Here is a 22,135-nt window from a genome sequence, read left to right on the forward strand (position 1 = left end):
GATACTATTTTCTCAGAGTAGGCTGATGTTTTCAATGACAAGTTAGGCAAACTTCCAGTTGTGTACTTCATGAAAGTAGACCCAGAGATCAGTCCAGTGGTCAGACCATTAAGGAGAGTTCCACTAGCTATGCAAGGACAAGGTCAAAGTCCAGTTAGACAAGATGGTACAGCAAGGTGTGATTTGTCCAGTCACAGAACTAAGTGAGTGGGTGTCTTCCATGGTACCTCCTCATAGGAAAAATTCAGATGAAATCAGAATATGCATTGACCCAAGAGGCTTAAACAAGGCATTAAAGATACCTCATTATCCTATGTGTACAGTTGAGGAGGCTGCTGGCCTCATGCCACTGTTTTTTCTGTCATAGATGCAAAGATCTCATTTTGGCAAATAATGCTTGATTGCAAATCTTCATTATTGACTACATTCAGCACACCATTTGGTAGATACAGATTCCTCAGGATGCCTTTTGGAATAAATTCTGCCAGTGACGTCTTTCAGCGTGCTATGGAGCAAATTTGTTCAGGCTATCTGTGTGCTATAATAGTGGATGATTTACTGGTTAGAGGCAATGGTGAAGCAGAGCATGACAGAAACTTCAGAAAAGTTCTAGACAGAGCCCGTGAAATAAATTTAAACTCAATCCTTTGAAATGTAAATTCAGACTACCAGAAATTACTTATGTAGGTCATTTGTTTACCAGTACAGGCTTAGGACCAGACCCTTCTAAACAGACAGCCATTCTTGAGATGCCGGCTCCAGACAATGTCCAAGCCTTACAGCATTTCCTTGGTATGGTTAACTATTTGGGCAGATTTATCCCTGACTTTAGTGAGTTATCAGTGCCTTTAAGAGAGCTGACACATAAAAATGTTGCCTGGTCATGATTAGAACAACACCATAGACATTTGATAACCTCAAACAGCAAATTGCCAACCCACCTATATTGGGATACTATGATGTCCACAAACCAGTAATTCTCTCCTGTGATGCTTCAAAATTTGGTCTTGATACAGTTATTCTTCAGGAGGGCAGACCTGTTGGCTATGCATCTAAAACTGTTCATCTGTTTTATTCTAACAGGACAAGGGATAAGGGGAAACCCATTCCTATCCATGATGTTAAAAAATGATGAGGGTGTGGCAGTGGGGAATAACTTCTGATCACTTTCTGGTAAGAATGCATGTACCAGGAAAATCCAGTGTTCTGGCAGACAGGTTGAGCAGGTCTGTCCTTCTACCCTCACGAGTGGTCCCTCAACCAGACAGTGGCAGAACAAATTTTTTCTTTTGTCGATGGGGCTGACTGTGCTGCAGTCTTTTTGCCTGTCTCCACAACTCCAAATGCAGCAAGTTCATTTTCCCTGCTCTCCCAAAGGGAGAGTCACTGAAGGATGCTCTGATGCTCATTTGGACCCCCAGCCTTCTCTACACTTTTCTCCCTATTCCCCTTATTCCAGATTTCCTGTAGAAAGCATCAGAGTGGAAGATCATAATTATCCTCATTGCCCTATTCTGGCCTCATCAGATGTGGTTTCTCTTTTTCTAACCTTATTTGGTCCACCCCCCCCCACACACACACACACACACACGCACACAGACACACACACATACCCTGGGTGCTGGATCTGGATCCAGGTCTTCTCTCTCGGCCTTCCGGTAAGGCTCATCTAGACATTCAGGCCCTCAGTTAGCCACTTGGTTTCTCCACTTCCAATGATGGTTCCCAGTCCATGCCATCTTCCATAGTAATCTGCATTCATATTTCTTCCCAGAGATAATCTACCAGGAGAATTTACAAAAGTAAGTGGAAGAGATTTTCTGTTTGGGGCTCCCAGAGGAATTTCCAGGCTGGGGCCAGTTATTCTACCTTTAAGGTCCAGTTAACAGCTATTTCCAGTTTTCACATGGGAAAAAACATGCTGCGTTAGCTTCTCTTAGACTTAGCAAAGCTTTCATGATGCCCACCTTCCTTCTTAGCCCCCCCCCCCCTTAAGGAACCTGCTTTCTTTAGAATATGGCTGTTTTGATTCAGGCCTTGATCCAGGCTCCCTTTGAACTTTTCACAAGGGTAGCCATCATACTTTTGACTTTGAAAATGATTTTTCTGTTGACAATAATGTCAGCATGGAGAGTATCAGAGCTACATTCCCTGTCCTGCAAGCTGCCATACATCATTTTCCACATAGTTAGGGTGTCCCTCAGAACCAGTCCATCCTTTGTCCCCGAGGTAGTTTCTGAGGCCTCACTGAACTAATACATTAATCTTCTGCTTTTCTTTCCTAATTTTTCCAGTAAAGGGGAATATATGCTACACTTGATGGATATACATTGCCAGCTTCATTTCTGCCTTCATTGTACCAAATCCTTCATGAAGACAGATAAACTGTCTTTTTCTAAAGCTAAGGTGGGCCAAATAGTTTCCAAAGTTTCCATAGCTAAATGGTTTTCAGACTGCATTTCTCAAGTCTATAAAGAAAAAGGCTTGACCCCGCTCTGATCAGTCATGGCTCATTCAACTAGGTCTGTCTCAACTTCCTCAGCCTTCTTTTCCAGGACCTCAGTTGATGACTTTTGTGCATCAGCCACTTGGTCCAATGTTCTCACATTTATTTCTCATTATAAGCTGGATTTGATCTCCACGAATAGGGTGATCTTTGATTCAGCTGTCCTTTGGAATATCTTTCCATGAGACCACTCCAAGGCCTAAGTAGCTGGAGACTCTGTACCATCCATTTAGGAATGGATAATAGAGACAGCAGCAAATATTAAAATTATGTACTTACTCTAACAGTAGATCAGTGTTGCCTGCTTCCAACCTTCCTCAACTTTCTTACCTCCTTCTCCATTCCATTCTGTGGAAGATAATCCCTTTGGTTTCTGGTACGACAGCATGGTCTGCCCCTCGAGCAATGTCCTGTACTCTTTTCAGCTCCAGAACAGTATCCCTTCATGGATTTCAGATACATCAGCTTTGATATCTATCTATGTGTTTTGCTGTTTCTGGGAGTTGCAGGCAAACTCAATGTGAGGTGATGTTGGAGACAGGAGGGGATTGGTTAAGGAGAGGGGCCTGAGCTATGGATCCTATAATCTGGAGTGGCAAAAATCAGATCCAAGGTCAGATCTGAAGACCCATCCATTAAAGAAGGACAGAAGCAGACAACACAGATCATTCATCATGGTAAGTGCATAATTAAAGTTTTTATGTTTATACATGTATAATGTATTCTTTAGTACTGAACTGCAGTGGAGTGATAAAACATTCCCCCTGATGTTGGTAATTAAGGAGATGGGGTGCTGGAGGCTTATCCCACACAACACCCAAGGCTTTATTTTTACTTTTTTTAGCTATTCATGTAAGCAGTCCATCATTTAGTATCTGCTCATTTAAGCATAGCATATCCTATACTTTTATGCAGTTACCATACCTCTCAACTTGAAAACATCAAACATCTCAGCAGCAGATAAAGTTTTCGAAACACAGCTCAGCAGCAGGTAAACTTGCACATGCACACTTGCTCAGCAGATAAAATAAAGAAAAACTGAAACAGCATGAATGCCCAGACATCTGATAAATTAAATGCACACTGAAAGCTTACAGGCCTGTTTCTTATCTGGAGGCTGGGACTTGATGTGGGCATATAGTTTGCCACCATTGCTGTTTATATTCCCTATTTCCCTCCAGTCCAACAGGCAGTAGCTGATGTCATCACGCACGTCCCTGTAAGCTGGAGATGGGTGACATCAGCCAAAATTTTAAAGCGGTAAATTGGTAAAAAAAAAAAAAAAACTGAGAAATTCGGAAACTGAGGGGACCACTCAGGAATTTGTGGCACCCCAATATTTTGCCCTCAAAACCGGTAAATACCGAGGAATTCTATACAATTGAGAGGTATAGCAGTTACACATTTTTGTGTTTTATTTTGATGTTACAGTGTTTGCCATGTTTTTTGTTTAATTTTTTCTTGCTTTGTTCCCAGATTGTCTCTGAAAATTGTTTCTGATTACATTCTTTTCAGCTGGTTATCAAAACATTAAATAAACAGCATGGCTTGACTGGAGTTCTTGAATGAAAAATTTCTGCACATTTTTCTTTGTTCCTTTTTAGGAAGGACAGACATTCTGGGGATGGAATAATGATGTCTGCGTGTTTGACATAAGTACAGATACCTGGTTGGAGTCAGCAACAAAAGTAAATAAAAAATATTCATCCCCAGCTTTGACATTAAATTTGATTTATATTACTGGATGGCAGACTGACTCACATTCTAATTTATTTTTACAGGGTGTGCCACCTCAGCCTCGAGCAGCTCATGCTTGTGCAGTGGTTGGAAACAAGGGATTTGTATTTGGAGGAAGGGTGAAGGTTAGTACTCAGAATCTTTGGTGCCTAGGATTTCATTATAATGTACTAAAAATATGCTTAGCAGTCACATAGAAAATAGATTCTAAGGTCCTTGCAAAGAAGTGTATGAATCGGATAGAAAATACTTAACTGCAAAGAATGACCAAAGAGAGGCAGCCCCAGTTAAAACCGTTAATTATTTGGTCCTTCTGGCTTAAAGAAAACATATCTTGGCGTGTGAATGATAATGCAAGAACCATATGGTCGACATTTAAAGATGTTTTGCATTTTAATAGCAATGAACTGTAGATGAACTTGTTAGATACAGAAAATATTTATGGACTGTACATTTTATTTTTATTTATTTTGCATTTGTTTACCAAGAGACTCTGACTGGATACAGGTCCTTTTTCAGTGGAGGCCTGGGGAGAAAAGCTCCATTTAAAAAAAATACAGCAGACGAAAAGACAGTACAGAAGAAGTACAACAATTAGTATAAAAGTAAGTAAAAATACAAAATACAAAAAAATACAAGAAGCTTTAACCTAACATGAATGATTGACAGTCTCTGAACAGTATTTACACAATATGATAAAAAAGCACAGGATAACTGTTTAAAGATCTGAGATGAGGAGGTATAGCTTTGTCACTAATTATTTCTTCAGCTGCTGGTGTTTTATATGCTTAACATCTAAAACTTCCTGAGGCTGCCTGTCTTTCCCACATCCTCATTATACTCTGCCAGATAGCATCCTCTTCAAAAATCGTTTGCTGTGGTTAAGAGCTAACATTGGAGAAACTTCTGTCTTTTTTGATTGCTTTGTGTAAGAAATTTCAAATTTGATGTCTTTCTTCTTGTATATTAGATCATTCTTTTCTTGCCCTACATCTGATTTTTAGGTCAGTAGTTTCCCTTTACTTCAATTTTATTAAGATTGAACCCCCTGATCCTATTCATTCCTTCCATCTGATCCAACTGATTAGTCTTTGTGCCACTTGCTGGATACAATACATTGAACTATTGCTCCAGTCTCTAATTTCCCTCCCACAAAAGCACCTATGTTCACCAGCTGGTGTCCCTCAATTCTCATTTGCTGTCTCATCGTTTGGACCTGATCCCGTAGCTGCAACAGCTAAGTGCTCCTTTTGTCTCTTAAAAACTTGGCTAATATTTGGGTAGTTTTTGATGGTCTTTCTTTCTTAGTTAGTGATTTCTTTCGTTGGTTAGCCTTCTTTGTGTAGATTACTGTATTTGCTTGTGTTGGCTTTGGATCACCCTCCCTCTTGTGTGCTTGGCTATACTTGTGTCTGTGTTGTTTCCTAATTCACTTAATTGTCGACTGTAATGGGGGACAAGGAGAAAATTTCAAGTTTCATGAAGAGCTACAAATGCAGACACTAGATCCTTCTGGCCATGATGTGTGTTTATTGTTCGGTAGTGGACCATCTCACTGTAGACTGCACCTTATTAAAGCCTTTGGTTTCAGGGTCCTGTCAGATTGGCAAAACAAACTTATTAAAGTGCTTTAGCCTCCCAACTCCAAGGCAGACAAATTCAGGAAAGAAGAACAGAAATCCAAACCCTGAGAAATAAAAGACAGAGATGACTCCAGAAACAGGAATATTGATGTCAAGGCTTTGAAATTGGTGCCAAAAGTACAAAAGAATCAGTTTCCCGCATAGACTACAGGCAACACCTTCTGTACTGGTTTCAGTCCCTATGGAACCAATTTTGGTACCTGACCAATTCCTTCAGTGGGTTGCTAGCTGGACTGCTTTAGAGCGGGAGTTAACCCAGCTACCTTCAAGATTGCTTTCTGCTTACTTCCTAAGATCCTTCAGGTCCTTTAGAAGTGCTTCAGACATGGTGTTAAACTGTATGATGTAGAGATTTTTGAAGACCCAAACTGAAATGGGTGTCTTTCCTTCCCCCTTGGCATTGAGTTCATATTGAAAAAAATCTAACATCCCCGCTGTTTGCTCCTTCTTGGTCCATGTCTTGGTATTGGTGATGTTAGAACTAATATCCGTCCCAGAACCTTTAGCTTCAATGCTGTTTGGAGTCCTCATCTTAGTGCCAAAGGGATTAATTCCATCCTACTCAACTTTTGAGATTTGCAGACCCAACTGTGATTCAGTCCCTTAGGCTTGATACAGTCCTTGGCACCATCTATGGAGCCTGAGGTCTCAGTGACAATCCCCTTCTTAGAGCTGTCCAAACTGTTTGGTTCAGGATTCCTTCCTTTAATGTGGGCTATCCTTTTCCCTGGCAGGTTTGACCTTGCACTGGGGGAGGGGTGGTTCTCTGATTTGATGGAGGTTGGAATGGCTTTTAAGATTATGAGGAGGAAGATTACTGAGTTTTAGATTCCCTTAGTGTTGACACTGCCCTGGACACTCATTTGATTCCTCATTGGCTGCTTTCACTTCCACAGGTCAGAGTCAATCCTTAGGGCTCAAATAGTCTGCTTAAATGCAGATTCAGTGCTCCAGGGACTCTGACCACTCACCCTCCAATGTTCCTAGGAAGAGGACATGCAAGAGGAGGCATATTGGCTTTTCAGGGCATCTGTTACCATGGACTTGGACTTTGATGATAGATAGCTTCCACCATGATAGATAACTTTCCCCACAGTCCCCACTGAAGAGGGATAATTGGCCAACAGACCCCCCCCCCCCCATGACAAAGTCCTCTTTGAGGCTTACAGCTAGACACCCTCTGCTTCCTGGGTGGTCCCTGTGGCAGATCATTTAATTGATTTAGCTGTCCATAGTCTATAGCAAGAGCCTAATTCCTGTAAACCAATTTAAAGGAATCAGGATAAAGTTTTGATACCTGTCAAGGACAGACAGTATTGTGTGAACGTCCCTTAGTAGCTTCCTTCATTGTGTCAGCCACCAAAAAGGAGCCGACAGAAGACACATTCACTGTTCCTTTGCCCAGCAGGGAGGCTTGAACCATGGACAGATGAGGGAAGGGGGTGTAAGCTTTGGACATATTTGTGGTTAGAGCCCTGAACTGCATCACACATGTGAACAGGTTTCAAAGGGTCCTGGTCAGACAGATGCTGGATTCCCTAAAAAAAAAGGCGCCCCTTGACAGATTCAGGGCAACAAGTGGAGACCCCCTTGAATATCATGTATAACATTTTTAACCTGTTTATGCAGCTGACACACAATGTAACAGACAAAATGGCTGGGGCAGTTGGAGCAGACATAGCAATGAGATGCCTCATCTGGCTATGCTTATACGGTTTTGCAAAAAACTTTAAGGCTTCCTTTGCCATCATCCCCTATGATGGATCCTCTGTTTTGTCCAACTATCACATAGTGTATGCAGAAATGTGAGCTAGACAGTAAAAAACTTTCTGCCATTGTAATTAGATTTAAGAACCCCCAGAGGTTTTTATACTTTGAATCAAAAGTACCCAAGTCATTATAGTTTTGCAACTTCAAGTGTTAGCCCTACGATTTTACTTCTGATGGGGCAACAGGAGCAGGGTGGCCTCTTTAATGAATGTAGACCCAGAGGTAATATAGTTCTGCAGAATGAAGGATATCATGAGCCATTTTTTGACCGACCACATTCTTGTACCTGAAGGGCTACCTGGGTGCTCCCCTCTGAAAGCAGTCAAGGCCCTCTCCTTCTTTCTTTCTTTCCTTCTCACTCTCTCGCTACTTCCTAAGTGGAGCCATCACATGAGATTCCTGTATGAGAGAGGGAGAGAATATTCAGAAGTTATTGAAACCCCTTTTTTCTATATCCCCTTCAAGTTTTTCAACCTCCATTGGGCATATCACCCCACCATTTAAATGTGGCTAAAAAGCTAAAAAGGAAGTCTCTCCCTTGCTACCTGATATAGTTCATTGTGTAGATTGTTTCACTGAACAGGATCCAAGATGTCCTTCCATTTCACTGTTGCAGTATTTCTTAGCTCAATGTCCAGCTAGCGTATCAAAGCCTTTGAATTTTAAGGATATCGTACATCACACATGCTCCCCACTCACGGTGTTGGGTGTAAAGGTGACATACAGACATACCTACTTCAGAACTTCTTTGCTGCCAGTCTGAACTCTGTCTTTGATCCTCGGTCTGAACACTCCTTCATCTGCTAGTTACCAAGTCATTTCAGATAAGTGCTCCATTAGGGTTTTTTCTTATCCTTGATTTTTTTAACTTTTTTTTTGAGGTTACATGTCATCCAGAAAGCAAAAATATCAGTGTAGGAGACAGATTCCCCATAAGGACCATCATGAGCAGTGTTTTGCTTGGGTACTTCTCATGACCATAAGTCATTGCTGATTTGTGAAGCATTTGTCTCTAAGACTCTTTGTAGTTGTCCGTCCTTCTCATCTATCTTCCTTGAGAACTAATTTATTAAGTTGTTGGTGCCAGGTGCAATGGCAGAATTGTCCTGGCCCGAGGGTGAGCCATCTGCCAAGACAAAGTCCAAAAAAGTTAGGTTGGATTCTACTGCTGTCCCACCTCCACCTCCACCAGACATCTCTCTTGAGGTTGGTGAAAGCCTGAAAGAAACTCCAATTATTCTGTCAGATTTCTCTGCTGTGACCGCTTCGGAGGCTGGCATGGATCCGCCTTCTCACACATCCTCTGAGGCTTTGCAGACATCTGTTACAGATGTTAAGGGGGAACTGCGACTGATCATATCCAGGGGACCGAAGGGTGCTCTGCAGATTCTTATTAGGGAGGAGATTTCCAGTACATCAATGGAGTGTCCTCCAGGGTCCGAACCTCCTGAGATCTTTAGGCTGGTGTCCCTTTCAAAAAGAAGCAGAAAACTAAATACATTTCCCCTGCTCCTAAGGATCCTCAGCATGAATAGTAGGCTTTTACACAGGGGTTGTTTAATGCACTCATAGCCTTGAAGCCCCCCCTCCCCCAGGAATATCTTGGTCTTTGACTCCTCTTAAGATGCTTAGGGAGCAGGACTCTTCTAATGAGAACTTGGACTCTGGAGAAGAGTCTTTGGCTTATTCCTCTCAGATTCCTTCTCCATTAGAATATGGTTCTGAGGAAGAGGACTATATTAGTCCAGATTCTCCCTTTGAAGTACTTTCTTTTGGGGTTACTATATCTCATATGATGGAAGTTTTTAAATAGAACTGTACGTAGGTGTCTGATGTTCAGAAGAAGTAGTGCGAACCCCTCCAGATGGAGTCTCTCCTAAGCCTTCTGCTTTCCCTCCTGTTCTTGCTTCCTTGTTGAACACTTTTTCAGCAGCTAAGCAGGTTCCTGATTCTCAGCCCCCAGCCCCTAAAAAACATGATAGGCTTTATAAGGTGCCTGATGATTCTGAGTTTTTTTTACAAATGTCCTTTTGATGACACCCTCTCTTTTTCTTGGAAAGGGATGTTTCTTTATTGCCTTCACTCCCCTACCTGTCATACCAAGGGGTCTTGTTCAAGATAGAATAGGATTCTTTCAAAATCTTGCTGGCGACTCCCTTTTGGCCCAGACAGCATTGGTTTCCCCTTCTTCTGCACCTAGCCAAGGGCAGTCACCCCAAGTTGCCTCACAGGGTGGACACACAAAACAAAGGATGTTATGTAGTCCAATCTTGCCTACATTCTTACCCATGGGTTCGGAGCCGAATGTTGGCTCCGACTCAGCCAAAACATTTCTAGCTCGAAGTCTTTCTATTGGCTGGGCTAAGATGGTATCCCAAGCTGCACTGCTCTATATCCCGAGATCTCGTTTGCCGCTCGTGTAGCTCGGACGTGGTCTCACTCTTGGCTGTGGCTAAGTACCCTTTTTTCTTCTTCTTGAGAGAATTTATTGCAAACAAAAAAGCTATTTTAATAGCTATTGTTCGTTTGGTATTATTTTGTGGAAAAGTTGTGTGTGTGTGATTGTTCCTGTGGTATCCCACTAGCTGTTCCAACGGGCGAGGCCCGTTTCAGTTAGAGGACCTAGTCTGTCCCCTTGCTTCCCTGTGTTACAAACTTTCCAGTCTAAAACCATTTAAATTAGAGGTTTTAGTCCCACCTCCACTCTTGTGTGTGTCAGAGGATCGTTCGTTAGAGTTTTTTGTTAGTGGTAGTTTTTTCCCGCCCGAAGTGTGGTGTAAGTCTCTTACTGTTTTTCCAGTTGGTTCCGTACCTGTAATTTTTGTCTTGGTGATTGGGGGTAGTTGGTTACGATGTCTAAAGATTCTAAGGAGCACAAGCCCTCGGGCTTTAAGAAATGCTCAAAGTGTGGCTATAAAATGTCTTATTACCAATGGACATTCTGTCTGTGTATATTGTCTGGGAGCAATCCATCTCCAGGAGTCATGCAGCTTCTGTCATGCATTTAGTCCTAGAGTCCTTCAGGAAAGAAAGAATAGGTTGATTTTGAAGGGACTTCTGAAACCCTCATTCGAAGAGGGTCTGGAAACTACTTCCAGCTCTAAAGCTAAAACCACGAAATCAAAAAAGAGGTCTCCGGCTCCTTCAGTCTCCTCGGAGCAACTGGAGAAAATAGCTAAATCAGCTTCAACATCCTCGGTTCCACTGTCCTCGAGGCCACAAGAAGTGTCAGTGGTGATGGAACCGGCATCAGATCCAATCCTGTTGGAACCTATTCGGAGCCGATCGCCTAGTATTAGGCAAGTATCACCTGAGAGGAGGTCTCGATCTCCCTCCCTGTCCTCCAAATCCTCCATGACATTAACGGATGTGGACATCGATAGAGTGGTGCAGAGACTCCTTCAGTCGCCGGTTTTGGCAAAATTGTTCTCGGCTCCGTCCCAGTCGGCTCCAGAGCCCATCCTGCATCCTACTTCGATACTTCCTCCTCCGAGCGCATCCCAGCCTTTGGAGCTGGAGTGCTCAGCTCCATGTGATGTCTCCAGGTCGGTTCCAATGGCTCCCCCTGGCTTATCGGTGCTGACATCAGCTCCGACCCTGTCGGTGCCATCCACGGGATTCAGGACTCGGGATTCTTCAGTCGGACCGAGGGAGAGGCTTTGGCACATCTCTCGGATCCTAGTCTCCCTCTCGGTGCTTTGGCACGGGGAAGTCCGACTCCTGTCATGGCTTCGGAGGCTCGTCACTCCTCAGACTCAGGGGGACCAGCCTTTGAGGCTGTGCGGAGTGCGCTGGCCAGATCGTCAGTGACATCATGCGGGTCGGTCATTCTGTCCCCTACTACTCCAGTGCGGGTCTCTGATTACCACCTATCTTTAGACAGCGGAGTCCCAAGGCCTCAGGGTACCCCCATGAGTGGTTCCCGAGTTTCTGAGGGCCCCTCAGAGTGCTTGCCTGAGGAGCCCCCTAGAAAGAAAATGTGTAAGAGGAAGCACATAGACTCCCAGGATGAGTCTCTCACATCAGATACTGACCTCGAGGAATCGGAGGGTCCCCCAAGTCATCCTCTGAGGATGTTTCTTTCTCTCACATCCTAGAGATCTTGAAACAAAGAGGTGACTGGCCGTCCAAAGCCCCCTCCAAGGAGGAGTCGGTCTTCCTGAAGGCCTTTGATGCTCAGCCCTCCACCTCCTGGGTGTCTCCACCCTTCAACGAGCTCCTGGATTTGATTTGTTGAAGGGTGTGGGAGAACTCTGACTCTGTGGAACCAGTCCCCAGGAGACCCAATAAATTTCTGTCTGCTCCCCCAGGGAAGGAGTTTCTGTCTTTGGGAGTCCCTGTGGATGCCATGGTTGTGGCAACAGCCACTCAGAAGGAATTAGCTGAGACTTCTTCCACCGTCCATCCTCCTAACAAGGAGTCTAGGACCATGGACCGGTACGGGAAGCGTACCCTCTCTTTAGCGACCTTTACCTTACGGTCACTGAATTATTTATCTCACTTTACATGGCTCCAGAGAGATCTCCTCAAGGAGCTTGGAGATGCTCTCTTGGGTAACGTTTCTGAGGGGGTGACCCAGACGGTTAATGCCCAGATGTCTACCCTCAATTCCATTGTTAACTCCTCCATGGGGCTGATTTCATATGCAGCTGAGGGAGCGAGTAGGGCAGCAAGTTCAGGAGTCGCCCTTAGGAGACAGGCCTGGATGCACCTTTGTCATTTCGCAGAGGCCTTCAAGTCTTCATTCGCCGACACCCCTTTTGATGGTTTCTCTTTGTTTGGAACCAAAGTGAAAGACACCCTCACCAGGGGCGAGCAGGAGGGAAAAACTCTGTCTGCTGTAGGAGTCTGTTTTTCCCTTCCCTCTAGGCCTTATCCCAAGGCCCAGAGGGGTGGAAAAAATGCGGTTCAAGAAATCACAGAGGTTTTTTCCCGGTGCACAAGGTAAGCCCCCTCCAGAGGCAGAGAAGGGGGGGGTTATTCAGGGAGACGCCACCCTAGATGCAGAGGAGGCCCCCGTAACTCGGGAGACCGCGATTCCTTTCACGGTTCTCCCTACCGTCGCTCCTGATGGGAGGCCCGACTGTGCGTTTCCGGAGCCAGTCGGGGGTCGAATCTCATTATACCCAGAGGCCTGGCAAGACATCACCCAGGACCAATGGGTTTTACGAATAATTTCTGGAGGTTATGTCATTCCCTTTTCGTCAGACCCCCCTCCAGTCAAAAAACTCCTAGATGTTCCACCCAGTCAGAGGAATTACGCACCTTCAGAAGTTTCAAAGCTGCTAGAAAAAGGAGCCATCCAACATGTCCCCTCAGACCAGATCGGATTATGGACTTACTCAAGATTCCTTTTGGTGCCGAAAAGAACAGGGGACCTGAGACCCATATTAGATCTCAGCCAATTGAACAACCATGTACAAAAGTCCAAGTTCCGAATGGTCACATTGCAGTCTATTCTCCCATTGTTGGGAAAAGAAGTATGGATGTGCTTCATCGACCTCAAGGATGCTTACTACCACATCAAAATGGGCAGGGCATCCAGGAGTCACCTACGCTTCTGGCTGGGAGCCAGTCATTTTCAATTTTGAGCCCTGCCCTTTGGTCTCACCACAGCCCCCAGGGTGTTCGCCAAATGCATGGCAGTGGTGACTGCTCACTTGAGACATCAAGGATTACAAGTGTTTCCATATCTGGATGACTGGCTCCTCACTGCCACCACCAGGCATCTACTAATTCAGACCAGGGATGCCACTATAAATCTGTGTCAACAGTTGGGCATAACATTGAACTGGGAAAAATCTGCCTTGTTGCCCTCACAGCATGTCACTTTTATAGGTGCAGAACTAGACACCGTCCTCATGCGGGCGTTTCTACCACAGGAAAGAATCAAAGCCCTACAACAACAAGTTCACACCCTGCTCCCTCTGAGAATAGCGAAGGCAAGATGGGTTCTCCAACTGTTGGGGACTATGGCCTCGACAATTATGTTAGTTCCTCTAGCAAGGTTACATATGAGACTCCTTCAGTGGCTTCTCTTTGCCCAGTGGTCTCTTCAATGTCTTCCTCTTTCTCACCCTATTCTACTTATGGACAGGTGCAAACAGGATCTCAGTTGGTGGCTTCGCACCGACAATCTGGACACAAGAAAGCCCTTCGTTCTGGTGCCCCCAATTGCCACGGTGACCAGGGATGCCTCCCAGATGGGGTGGGGGGGCATTATCTAGGCAGGACAGTCCAAGGCACATGGCAAGAGCACAAGATGCATCTGCATATCAGAGTCCTTGAGATGAGAGCTGTGCTACTTGCATTGTAGGCACTTCAGAGTTTTCTTCCTCTCGGGACTATTGCAATCCACTCGGACAATATGTCAGTTGTGTGGTATCTGAACAAGCAGGGAGGAACCAAGTCATATCCCCTGTGCAGAGAGGCCATGTGAGTGTGGCAGTGGGCAGTGTCTTCCCAATGTTTTCTGGTGGCAACGCACATTCCGGGGAAGTCCAACATGATCGCAGACAGGCTAAGCAGAGCTATTCTGATGCCTTACGAGTGGTCCCTGAACTGTCAAGTTGCGGAACGGATCTCCCACAGGTGGGGTCAGCCTTGTTGCGACCTTTTTGCCAGCCCCCTCAATGGCAAATGCAGCAGTTACTTCATGTTGATCCCCCCTCAGGGGGAGTCACCCAGGGACGCTCTAGTCCAAGATTGGCCCTCCGGTCTACTATATGCCTTCCCTCCGGTCCCCTTGCTGTCAAAGGTTATTCAGAAAGCGCAATCCTTGGGAAGTAGAATGATTCTGATTGCCCCATACTGGCCTCATCAGATTCAGTTCCCCTTTCTCCATCTCTACCTCGTGGACACTCCTTGGATTCTGGACCCACAACCAGACTTACTGACACATATGTCAGGGCAGCTCCACCCCTCTCTGCGTACCCTCCGGTTGACAGCCTGGCTACTACACTTCCGTCATTAGTTAGGCTTCATCATTTCTCGCCGGAGGTAGTTCATATTTTATCTTCCTCTCATAAGCTCTCAACCAGGAAGATTTATTCCAGAAAATGGAAGAGATTTTCAGTTTGGGCTCATACCCAAAGGATTGACCCTTACACGGCTCCAATTTAATCTGTTTTGGAGTTCTTGTCTATGCTTTTTCACCAGGGCTCAGTGGCTGCCACCATTAAAGTCCAATTGGTGGTGATTTCTACCTTTCATGTCACAAATGAGCCTAGTCTGATGGCTCATAGACTCTGTAAGGCTTTCCTGAAGGGCACTCTGTTACTTCGTCCTCCGGTATCGGAACCTGTCATGCCTTGGGATTTAAACTTTGTTCTACAGGCTGTTACTTCATCCCCCTTTGAACCTGCAGCTACTTGTGATTTAAAATTCCTGACCAGGAAGACTGTCTTTTTAGTAGCCATCACGTCAGCCAGACGCATTTCAGAGATTCAAGCTCTATAAATCAAACCCCCATACTTGATTTTTCATAAGGACAGGGTTTCTCTTAGACCGAAGCCCTCCTTTCTCCCCAAAGTGGCGTCAATCAGTAACCTTAATCAATCCATTGAATTGCCAGTGTTTTTCCCCAGTTCTCAAACAAGGCAGAATTCAAATTCCATCAATTGGATGTACACAGACAACTACATTTTTATCTGCACAGAATGAAAAACCTCAGAAAATCTGATCAATTGTTTGTTTCCTTTTCAGAAAACAGAATGGGGTCTCCTGTTTCCAAAGTCACTCTGTCCAGGTGGATCTCCAACTGTATTTCCTTTGTTTATTCCTCAGGGGGTAAAGATTTACCATTTCCGGTGAAGGCTCACTCTACTCGGTCTGTATCTACATCTACAGCCTATCAGGCCAGATTGTCTATGGATGATATTTGTGCTGCGGCTACTTGGGCATCTCCTCACACCTTTGTTACTCATTACAAGTTGGATGTGGTATCTAGGGGCAGGTCTTCCTTTGGTTCCACAGTGCTCAGGAGTATTTTCCACTGAGCCTCCCAGGATTTAGGTGCTAGGGACGCTGTCCCACGGGTAAGAATGTAGGCGAGATTAGACTACATAACATCAAGAAGTTATGTACTCACCATAACGTTCGATGTATGTAGTCCATCTCGCCTCACATTCTTACTTACCCCCCCTCCTTCCCCCTTCCTGGAGGATCTGGAGGTTAGGTCTGGTTTCAGAGCTCCCTTCATTCTTGGTTTGTTCTTCCTTTCCTTGGGTGTTGTTATGCATGGAGAATGAGTGCTGGTGTTTGCAGCAAACTAGATCTGGGGATATAGAGCAGTGCATCATGGGATACCATCTTAGCCTAGCCAATAGAAAGACTTCGAGCTAGAAAAGTTTTGGCCAAATCGGAGCCGACATTCGGCTCCGAACCCACGGGTAAGAATGTGAGGCATGATGGACTACATACATCGAACGTTATGGTGAGTACATAACTTATTGTTCTCTCCTCCAACCTCACTTGTCCATTCTTCAACTGATGCAGTGTATGACAAGGTTTTAATCCCTTTTAGGCACCTTTTTTCTGAGGGTGTGCTTCGGGTTCTGCAGGAGGCCAGAAACCCCACTACTAGGAAATCTTATTTGGTGAAATGGAAAAGATTTTCTGTCTAGTGTCTTGCTCGTAACGTTAATCCACTTTCTGTGGAAATTCATTGGTTCTGTCTTATTTGAGTGAATTTTTCCTTGCTGGGTTAGCATACTCTTCAGTTAAAGCTCACCATTCAGCTATTCCTGCTTGTCTGCCTTTAACGCCTCCTTTGGCTACTAGGTTTGAGGCCAAACACTTTCTTAAAGGCGTCCATCTTATTAGGCCTCCCAGGAAACCTACTCCTTCTTTCTGGGACTGTAATTTTGTTCTTAAAAAGTTGACTCAGGCTTTTTTTGAGCCTGCCACATCAGCTTTTTTACATTATTGAACTTGGAAGACTGTTCTTCTTTTGTCCCTTTCTTCAGCTAGAAGGGTGTCTGAGCTTCAAGCCCTTATGGTTCCCCCCCCTTTTTAGTTTCTCATAGAGACAGGATGTCTCTTCGTACTAATCCTCTTTTACGCCCAGGGTGGTTAATAAGTTGTCTTTTAAGCAGTCTATTAATTTGCCCACTTTTCCCCTTGTCCCGCATTCTGCTAGCAAGAAGGTTCTTCACACATTGGAATTATATAGACAGCTCAAATATTATTTGGATAAGACTAAAACCATTCATAAATCTGAGCAAGTTTTTGTTTCCTTTCATCCTAGATCTCTAGGTTTTGCTTTTTCTAAATATTTTTTTCTTGGATCTCTAAGGCTATTTCCTTCTGTTACTCTTTTTTAGAGAAAAGCCTTTCAACTTCTGTAAAAGCTCATTCTACCAGGGCAGTGGCTTCCTGTGTTGCTGTTTCAAGGTACTGGATACAAATTTCATCCTTGAGGCAGATACTTGGTCTTCTGTGCTTACTTTTATTAAACATTGCAATGCTGGATGTGGTTTCCACAGCTAGAGCTGAATTTGCCAGGACTATCCTGCATGGCTTTCTTGAGGGCTGTGCTGGGCCTTCATCCTCCCAAGTTTCCTACTCTCCCTTGAGTAAGGAATACTGCAACAGTGAATGGAAGGACACAGTACAGTGTGCAAAATCTTACCATAATAGTAGATGTCCTTTCCTTCACTGTTGCAGTATTCACTCCCTCTCTCCTCCCTCTTTTTTTACTCCTTTTTCTTTTTTTTCCTTCTAGATCCACATGTTTCCCCCTTGCTTCTTGGACTGTTATTCCTTCTGGGGCTATTCACTTCTGAGGTAGGCATGTCCGTACATGACCTTTATGCCCTACGCCATGAGCATGGAGCATACATGTGGCATACAGCATCCTTAAAATTCAAAGGCTTTGGTATGTTGGCCAGACATTGGGCTACCCTTGAGTAAGGAATACTGAAACTGTGAAGGAAAGGACATCTACTGTTATGGTAAGGCAGAGAACATTTTAGAATGGTAGATTTCATCTCCATACCTCCGTTCTGGCATATTCTTTGTATTTCTTCCTTTGGCAGCCAAAGTTACTATAGATGCCTCAAATTTGGGGTGGGAGTGGAGCATTTCTCAAGGGAGAGGTGGTCCAAGGTATCTGGAACTCCTTTGAGGCAAGTCATCACATCAGTATCCTAGAGATGAGCATGGTACTCCATACACTTCAAGGTAATTTCCCTTTGGATATGATTTCCATAAAAACTCTGTGGAGAGCTCAGTTTTGGATTCTTCCCGTGGGGGTTCTTTTTCTCTGGGACTGTTGCTAGAATGTGCCAGTGTTTTCAGTGGGAGAGCACTGAGGTCTCAGTCTCTGAGAAAATGCTGTGAGTCATTACAAATGAATTTTCCAGAACCTATACCCATGCCTCTTATGGTGTCTGCTTTAGAGGATGTGTGTATTACTCCCTGTAATTTTACTGATCTGATGTTGTCAGTCATTCTGCCAAATACCTCATATCTCGTTTGCCACTTCTAGCTAACAGGTATGGTCTACCAGTCTTTCTCTTGAATGATTAGATAAGTATAGTTTATTTTTTCTTAAAATTCTTTCATCACAGTTTTTTTATCCATAGTTTTACATTAGTCCCTTTTAAACTTTATTGTTTGTACTGTTTGTACTGTCAAACTTCATTTTTCTGTTTTTCTCCCTTTTCAACATACCATTGTTGGTATCCCCTTGCTTCTCCTTCTTCTCTATTGAACTTAAGTTTTGTAATATTTTTGTTTACTTTTTTCACTCTCCCTCTTCTTACAACCAGATCTTAGTTCTGGTTACCATTGCTGGTATTCCTTCTCCTTTCTTCTTTAGCCTGTAAAAAAAAAAAAAAAAAGTTGCTGACTATTTTTTTCATATTCTTACCTTAAATCTTTGTTTCTTTAGTTGATGTAGAAACAATGAGTGACAAACTTGCAAGATTCAGAAAATGTTCCAAATGCAGACCTACGTTGCCTATCTTAGATGCGCAGTCCCTTTGCATATACTGCGTAGGTCCATTACACCTACAGGAGGATTGCTCTATTTGTTATGTATTCAATCCGTGAGCTTTAACAGAATGTAAAAACAAATTAATATTAAAAGGTCTCCTTCCTTTTTCCTTTGGAGAAGCCATATCCCAGTCTCCAAAGTCGAAGCCCTCCACATCCTCAATATCCTCCTCTGACTCCTCAAGAAAATGGACTGCCAAACTTCTGGTCTCAACTCCGGAACAGAAAAAGACAAAACTGTGAGATCTGACTGCGGCATCAGATCCTACAATCTCAAAAGGCAATTTCCACAGCTCTGGTTCTGTCAAAGTCGTATCAGACACAACCACCGGATGAGATGCAGCCTTCACAGAGTCTCTGTTGCCCTTGCACTAGATACTTTCCATCGGTTGATCCAGTACCAGACAGGCTTCTATCTCCTTTTCTGCAGAGACCAGCATCCCCCTCCATTTATTCTCATTCTTCTAGGAGTCTAACAGAAGAAGATGTGGAGAGAGTGGTGAAGAAGATTATCTTGGCTCAGGGGAAGATTGGTCTTTCCTCAGCACCTACTCCTCTGGGTCAGGTAGTCCAACCTTCCACCACACCCTGGTCTGTCTGGCACATTTTGTTAGACTTCAGAGAGATTTGACCAAAGAGTTATCAAATACTCTTTCAAGAACTGTATCTGCAGAAGATAAGCATACTGTAACTTCTCAATTGGCAACCCTACAGTCTATTTCCAATAGCTCCATGAGATTAATTTCCAGCATAGCAGAAGGAACCTCAAGATTGGCGAGTTCAGGCATTTCCATGAGGAGAGGTATGCCTGGATGCACGTATGTAACTTTGCAGAGCCATTTAAGTCCAATTTCGTCAATGCCCCCATTTGACAGAACTACTCTCTTGACCATAAAATGAAAGAAATGCTCTCCAGGTGTGCGAAAGATGGTAAGAACTTGTCTGCTATTGGCATTCGTTTTTCAGCTCCCCAGACATCCTTCTCCAGGAATCAACGGAGTGACTGGAAAATGTGATTCAAAAAAAATCCCAAGGTCCATTCCATGACACACGTGGAGAAAGTACTCCCCGAGGCAGAGGAGAGAACTCCAGTGGATGATGTTTCCCTTGTGGCAGAGGTGGCCCACAACACCAGGGTTCACAAGAATCTTTCTTCAATAAACCCTACCAGCACTCCTGAATGGAGGCCTGACTGTCCACCTCTAGAGACAGTCAGGGGAAGATTGTCCCTGCATCTGAGAGCCTGGCTAGAATTAGCAAATGATGCTTGGGTGCAGAGGATTATATCCAGGGGTTATATAATGCCATTTTCCCTTCCACCCCCAAGCCCAGGAAAATCCATGATGTTCCACCCAGTCAGAGGGATCAAGCAGTGGTTCAAATTCGAAAGCTGCTAGAAATAAAAGAGTCATGCAAGAGGTCCTGTCAGGCCAGATAGGATCTGGAACTTACTCAAGGTTCTTTTAGTGCCAAAAAAGACAAGGGACTGAAGACCAATCCTGGATCTCACAAATCTAACCAAATCTTTGAGTCAAGGCAAGTTCCAGATGGTCACGGTTCAGTACATTCTCCCTTTTCTGGGTAAGGAAGACCGGATGTACTTGACTGATCTCCAGGATGTCTGTTATCACATAAAGATAAACAGGCAGTCCAGGAAGTACCTACGCTTCTTGCTGGGAGCCATTCATTATCAATTTACCGTACTGCCCTTTGGACTCACCACAGCCCCCAGGGTGTTCAACAAATGTGTGGCAGTAGTAGCAGCAGCACACCTCAGACTCCAGGGATTCCGGGTGTTTCCCTACCTGAATGACTGGCTCATTATTGCTCTGACCAGGCATCAACTCATACAGTCAAGATATCAGGTTCTCCACACCTGTGCTCTCCTAAGAATAACCATAAACTGCAACAAATCACAATTTCACCCAAGTCAGACAATGGAATTTATTGGAGCACTGCTCAACAGAAAGACGGCCATTGCTTCCCTTCCACCACATCGAGTTCTAACTATAAGGTCACAGGTCAAGAAGGTTGTAGAAAATACATCAATCTCAGCCTGCATGATCTTCTGAGCTCTGGATCTTATGGCTACAGTGATAACCTGAGATCTGATGTTGTTAATCTTCACTCATTCTTGACTGTTGGGTCTCTGTTCCATCCTCGGAACCGACTCGGCCATTGTAACAAGCTTGTGTCAGCCAGAAAACTCTCGAGCTAAGGCTACCCATAGTGCCTCTTTTCCCCTCCCCTGAGATCTTGTTTGCCGTATAGAGTTTTAGAACGCATCAGCCATGCTCTCAAGCTAAGTGCTTATTTCTTATATATATTTCTTCTTTATAACTTCTATATCCTATAAAAACTTTGTTGTTAACTTTTTCTAAATAGTTCAATTACTGTTTTTGTGTGTGCGAGTGTTATTTTTCCCCGTTATTACCATTTGGTATTTTCTTCTTTACCATGATTGGTATAGACCCCTCTCTCCCCTTTTACCTTTGGTAAATCTCAAATACCAATGTTGGTATTCTCTTCCCTCCTTTACCCTTTCTGGTATCCCTTCATTACAATTGGTTGGTACGTTAAAAAAAAATCTTCTTTTCCTGGCCTTTCCCCTAGCTTACTGTTTGTGTGTGTATGTGTGTGACCGATTGTTTTTGCTTAACCTTATTTTATCATGGCAAACAAGCAGAAAGGCACCACTGGCTTTAAGCAATGTGAAGGTTGCAGCAGGAAGATGCCCAACTCAGATGGGCATCTTTCCTGTGTATATTGTTTGGGGGTGCCACATTTGGAAATCCAACCACCTGGCCAGCTCTGTAAGGGGTTTAGTGCCTGGACCCTTTGCAGAGCGCAGAAACAAATTAATCCTCAAGGGGCTGTTAAAATGCCCTTTTTTCAGAGGCTTTGTTTGAGGCAGAGACAGCAGAGTTTCCAAAGAAATAAGCGAAGAAAATGAGCCACTCCTTTACAGTGTCTCCTCAAGCTCATGACCCTTAATCAGCCAAAGGCCAGGTTTCTACATCAGAACCAAAGCCTAAACAACCAAAACTGACTTCAACAACTGTTTCAGTGCTGAAAACTATGACTCCGTCCACAGTGCCGATGACAACTTTACCGGAACCGACAAAACTTGCCATGGTACAGACCCCTTCATCGGTACCTCTGACCTGTTTGGCACCAACAGTAGTTTCACCCACACTGGTTACCTCCCCCGCATCACAAACAATTGGTCAGCCGACCAGGGTGCTGAGGGTCAAATCCCTGCTCAGGACTAGGTACTCCCCATCTATCGACCCCTTTTATGGTCAACAGTTAAGCCCTTTCCAAGAACGTCCAGAATCTCCCTCGGGGATGTCTATTCATTCCACCAGGAGCCTTTCAGAGTTTGATGTAGTCAGGTTAGTGGACCCGCTCTTGGCAGCCAGAGGTCTTCCAGCCCCTTCTAGGACCTCCATCCTACCTGGAGCCGAAGTCTACTCTCCTC

The 22,135-nt window shown here is 44.2% G+C and overlaps 1 protein-coding gene across 2 annotated transcripts in view; it reads left to right on the plus strand.

Annotated features, from left to right (window-relative positions):
- Positions 1–22,135, plus strand: part of KLHDC1 (kelch domain containing 1) — a 1,632,092-nt gene that overhangs the window by 725,214 nt on the left and 884,743 nt on the right. For both annotated transcript variants that reach the window (XM_044074282.1, XM_044074283.1), the window contains 2 exons: positions 4,111–4,194; positions 4,288–4,368. In XM_044074282.1, the coding sequence (XP_043930217.1) occupies positions 4,111–4,194; positions 4,288–4,368 (165 nt within the window). The remainder of the gene's footprint in view (positions 1–4,110; positions 4,195–4,287; positions 4,369–22,135) is intronic.

Source organism: Protopterus annectens, chromosome 6.part0 (genome assembly GCF_019279795.1).
Source record: "Protopterus annectens isolate FY-2018-M chromosome 6.part0, PAN1.0, whole genome shotgun sequence".
Taxonomy (NCBI): domain Eukaryota; kingdom Metazoa; phylum Chordata; order Ceratodontiformes; family Protopteridae; genus Protopterus; species Protopterus annectens.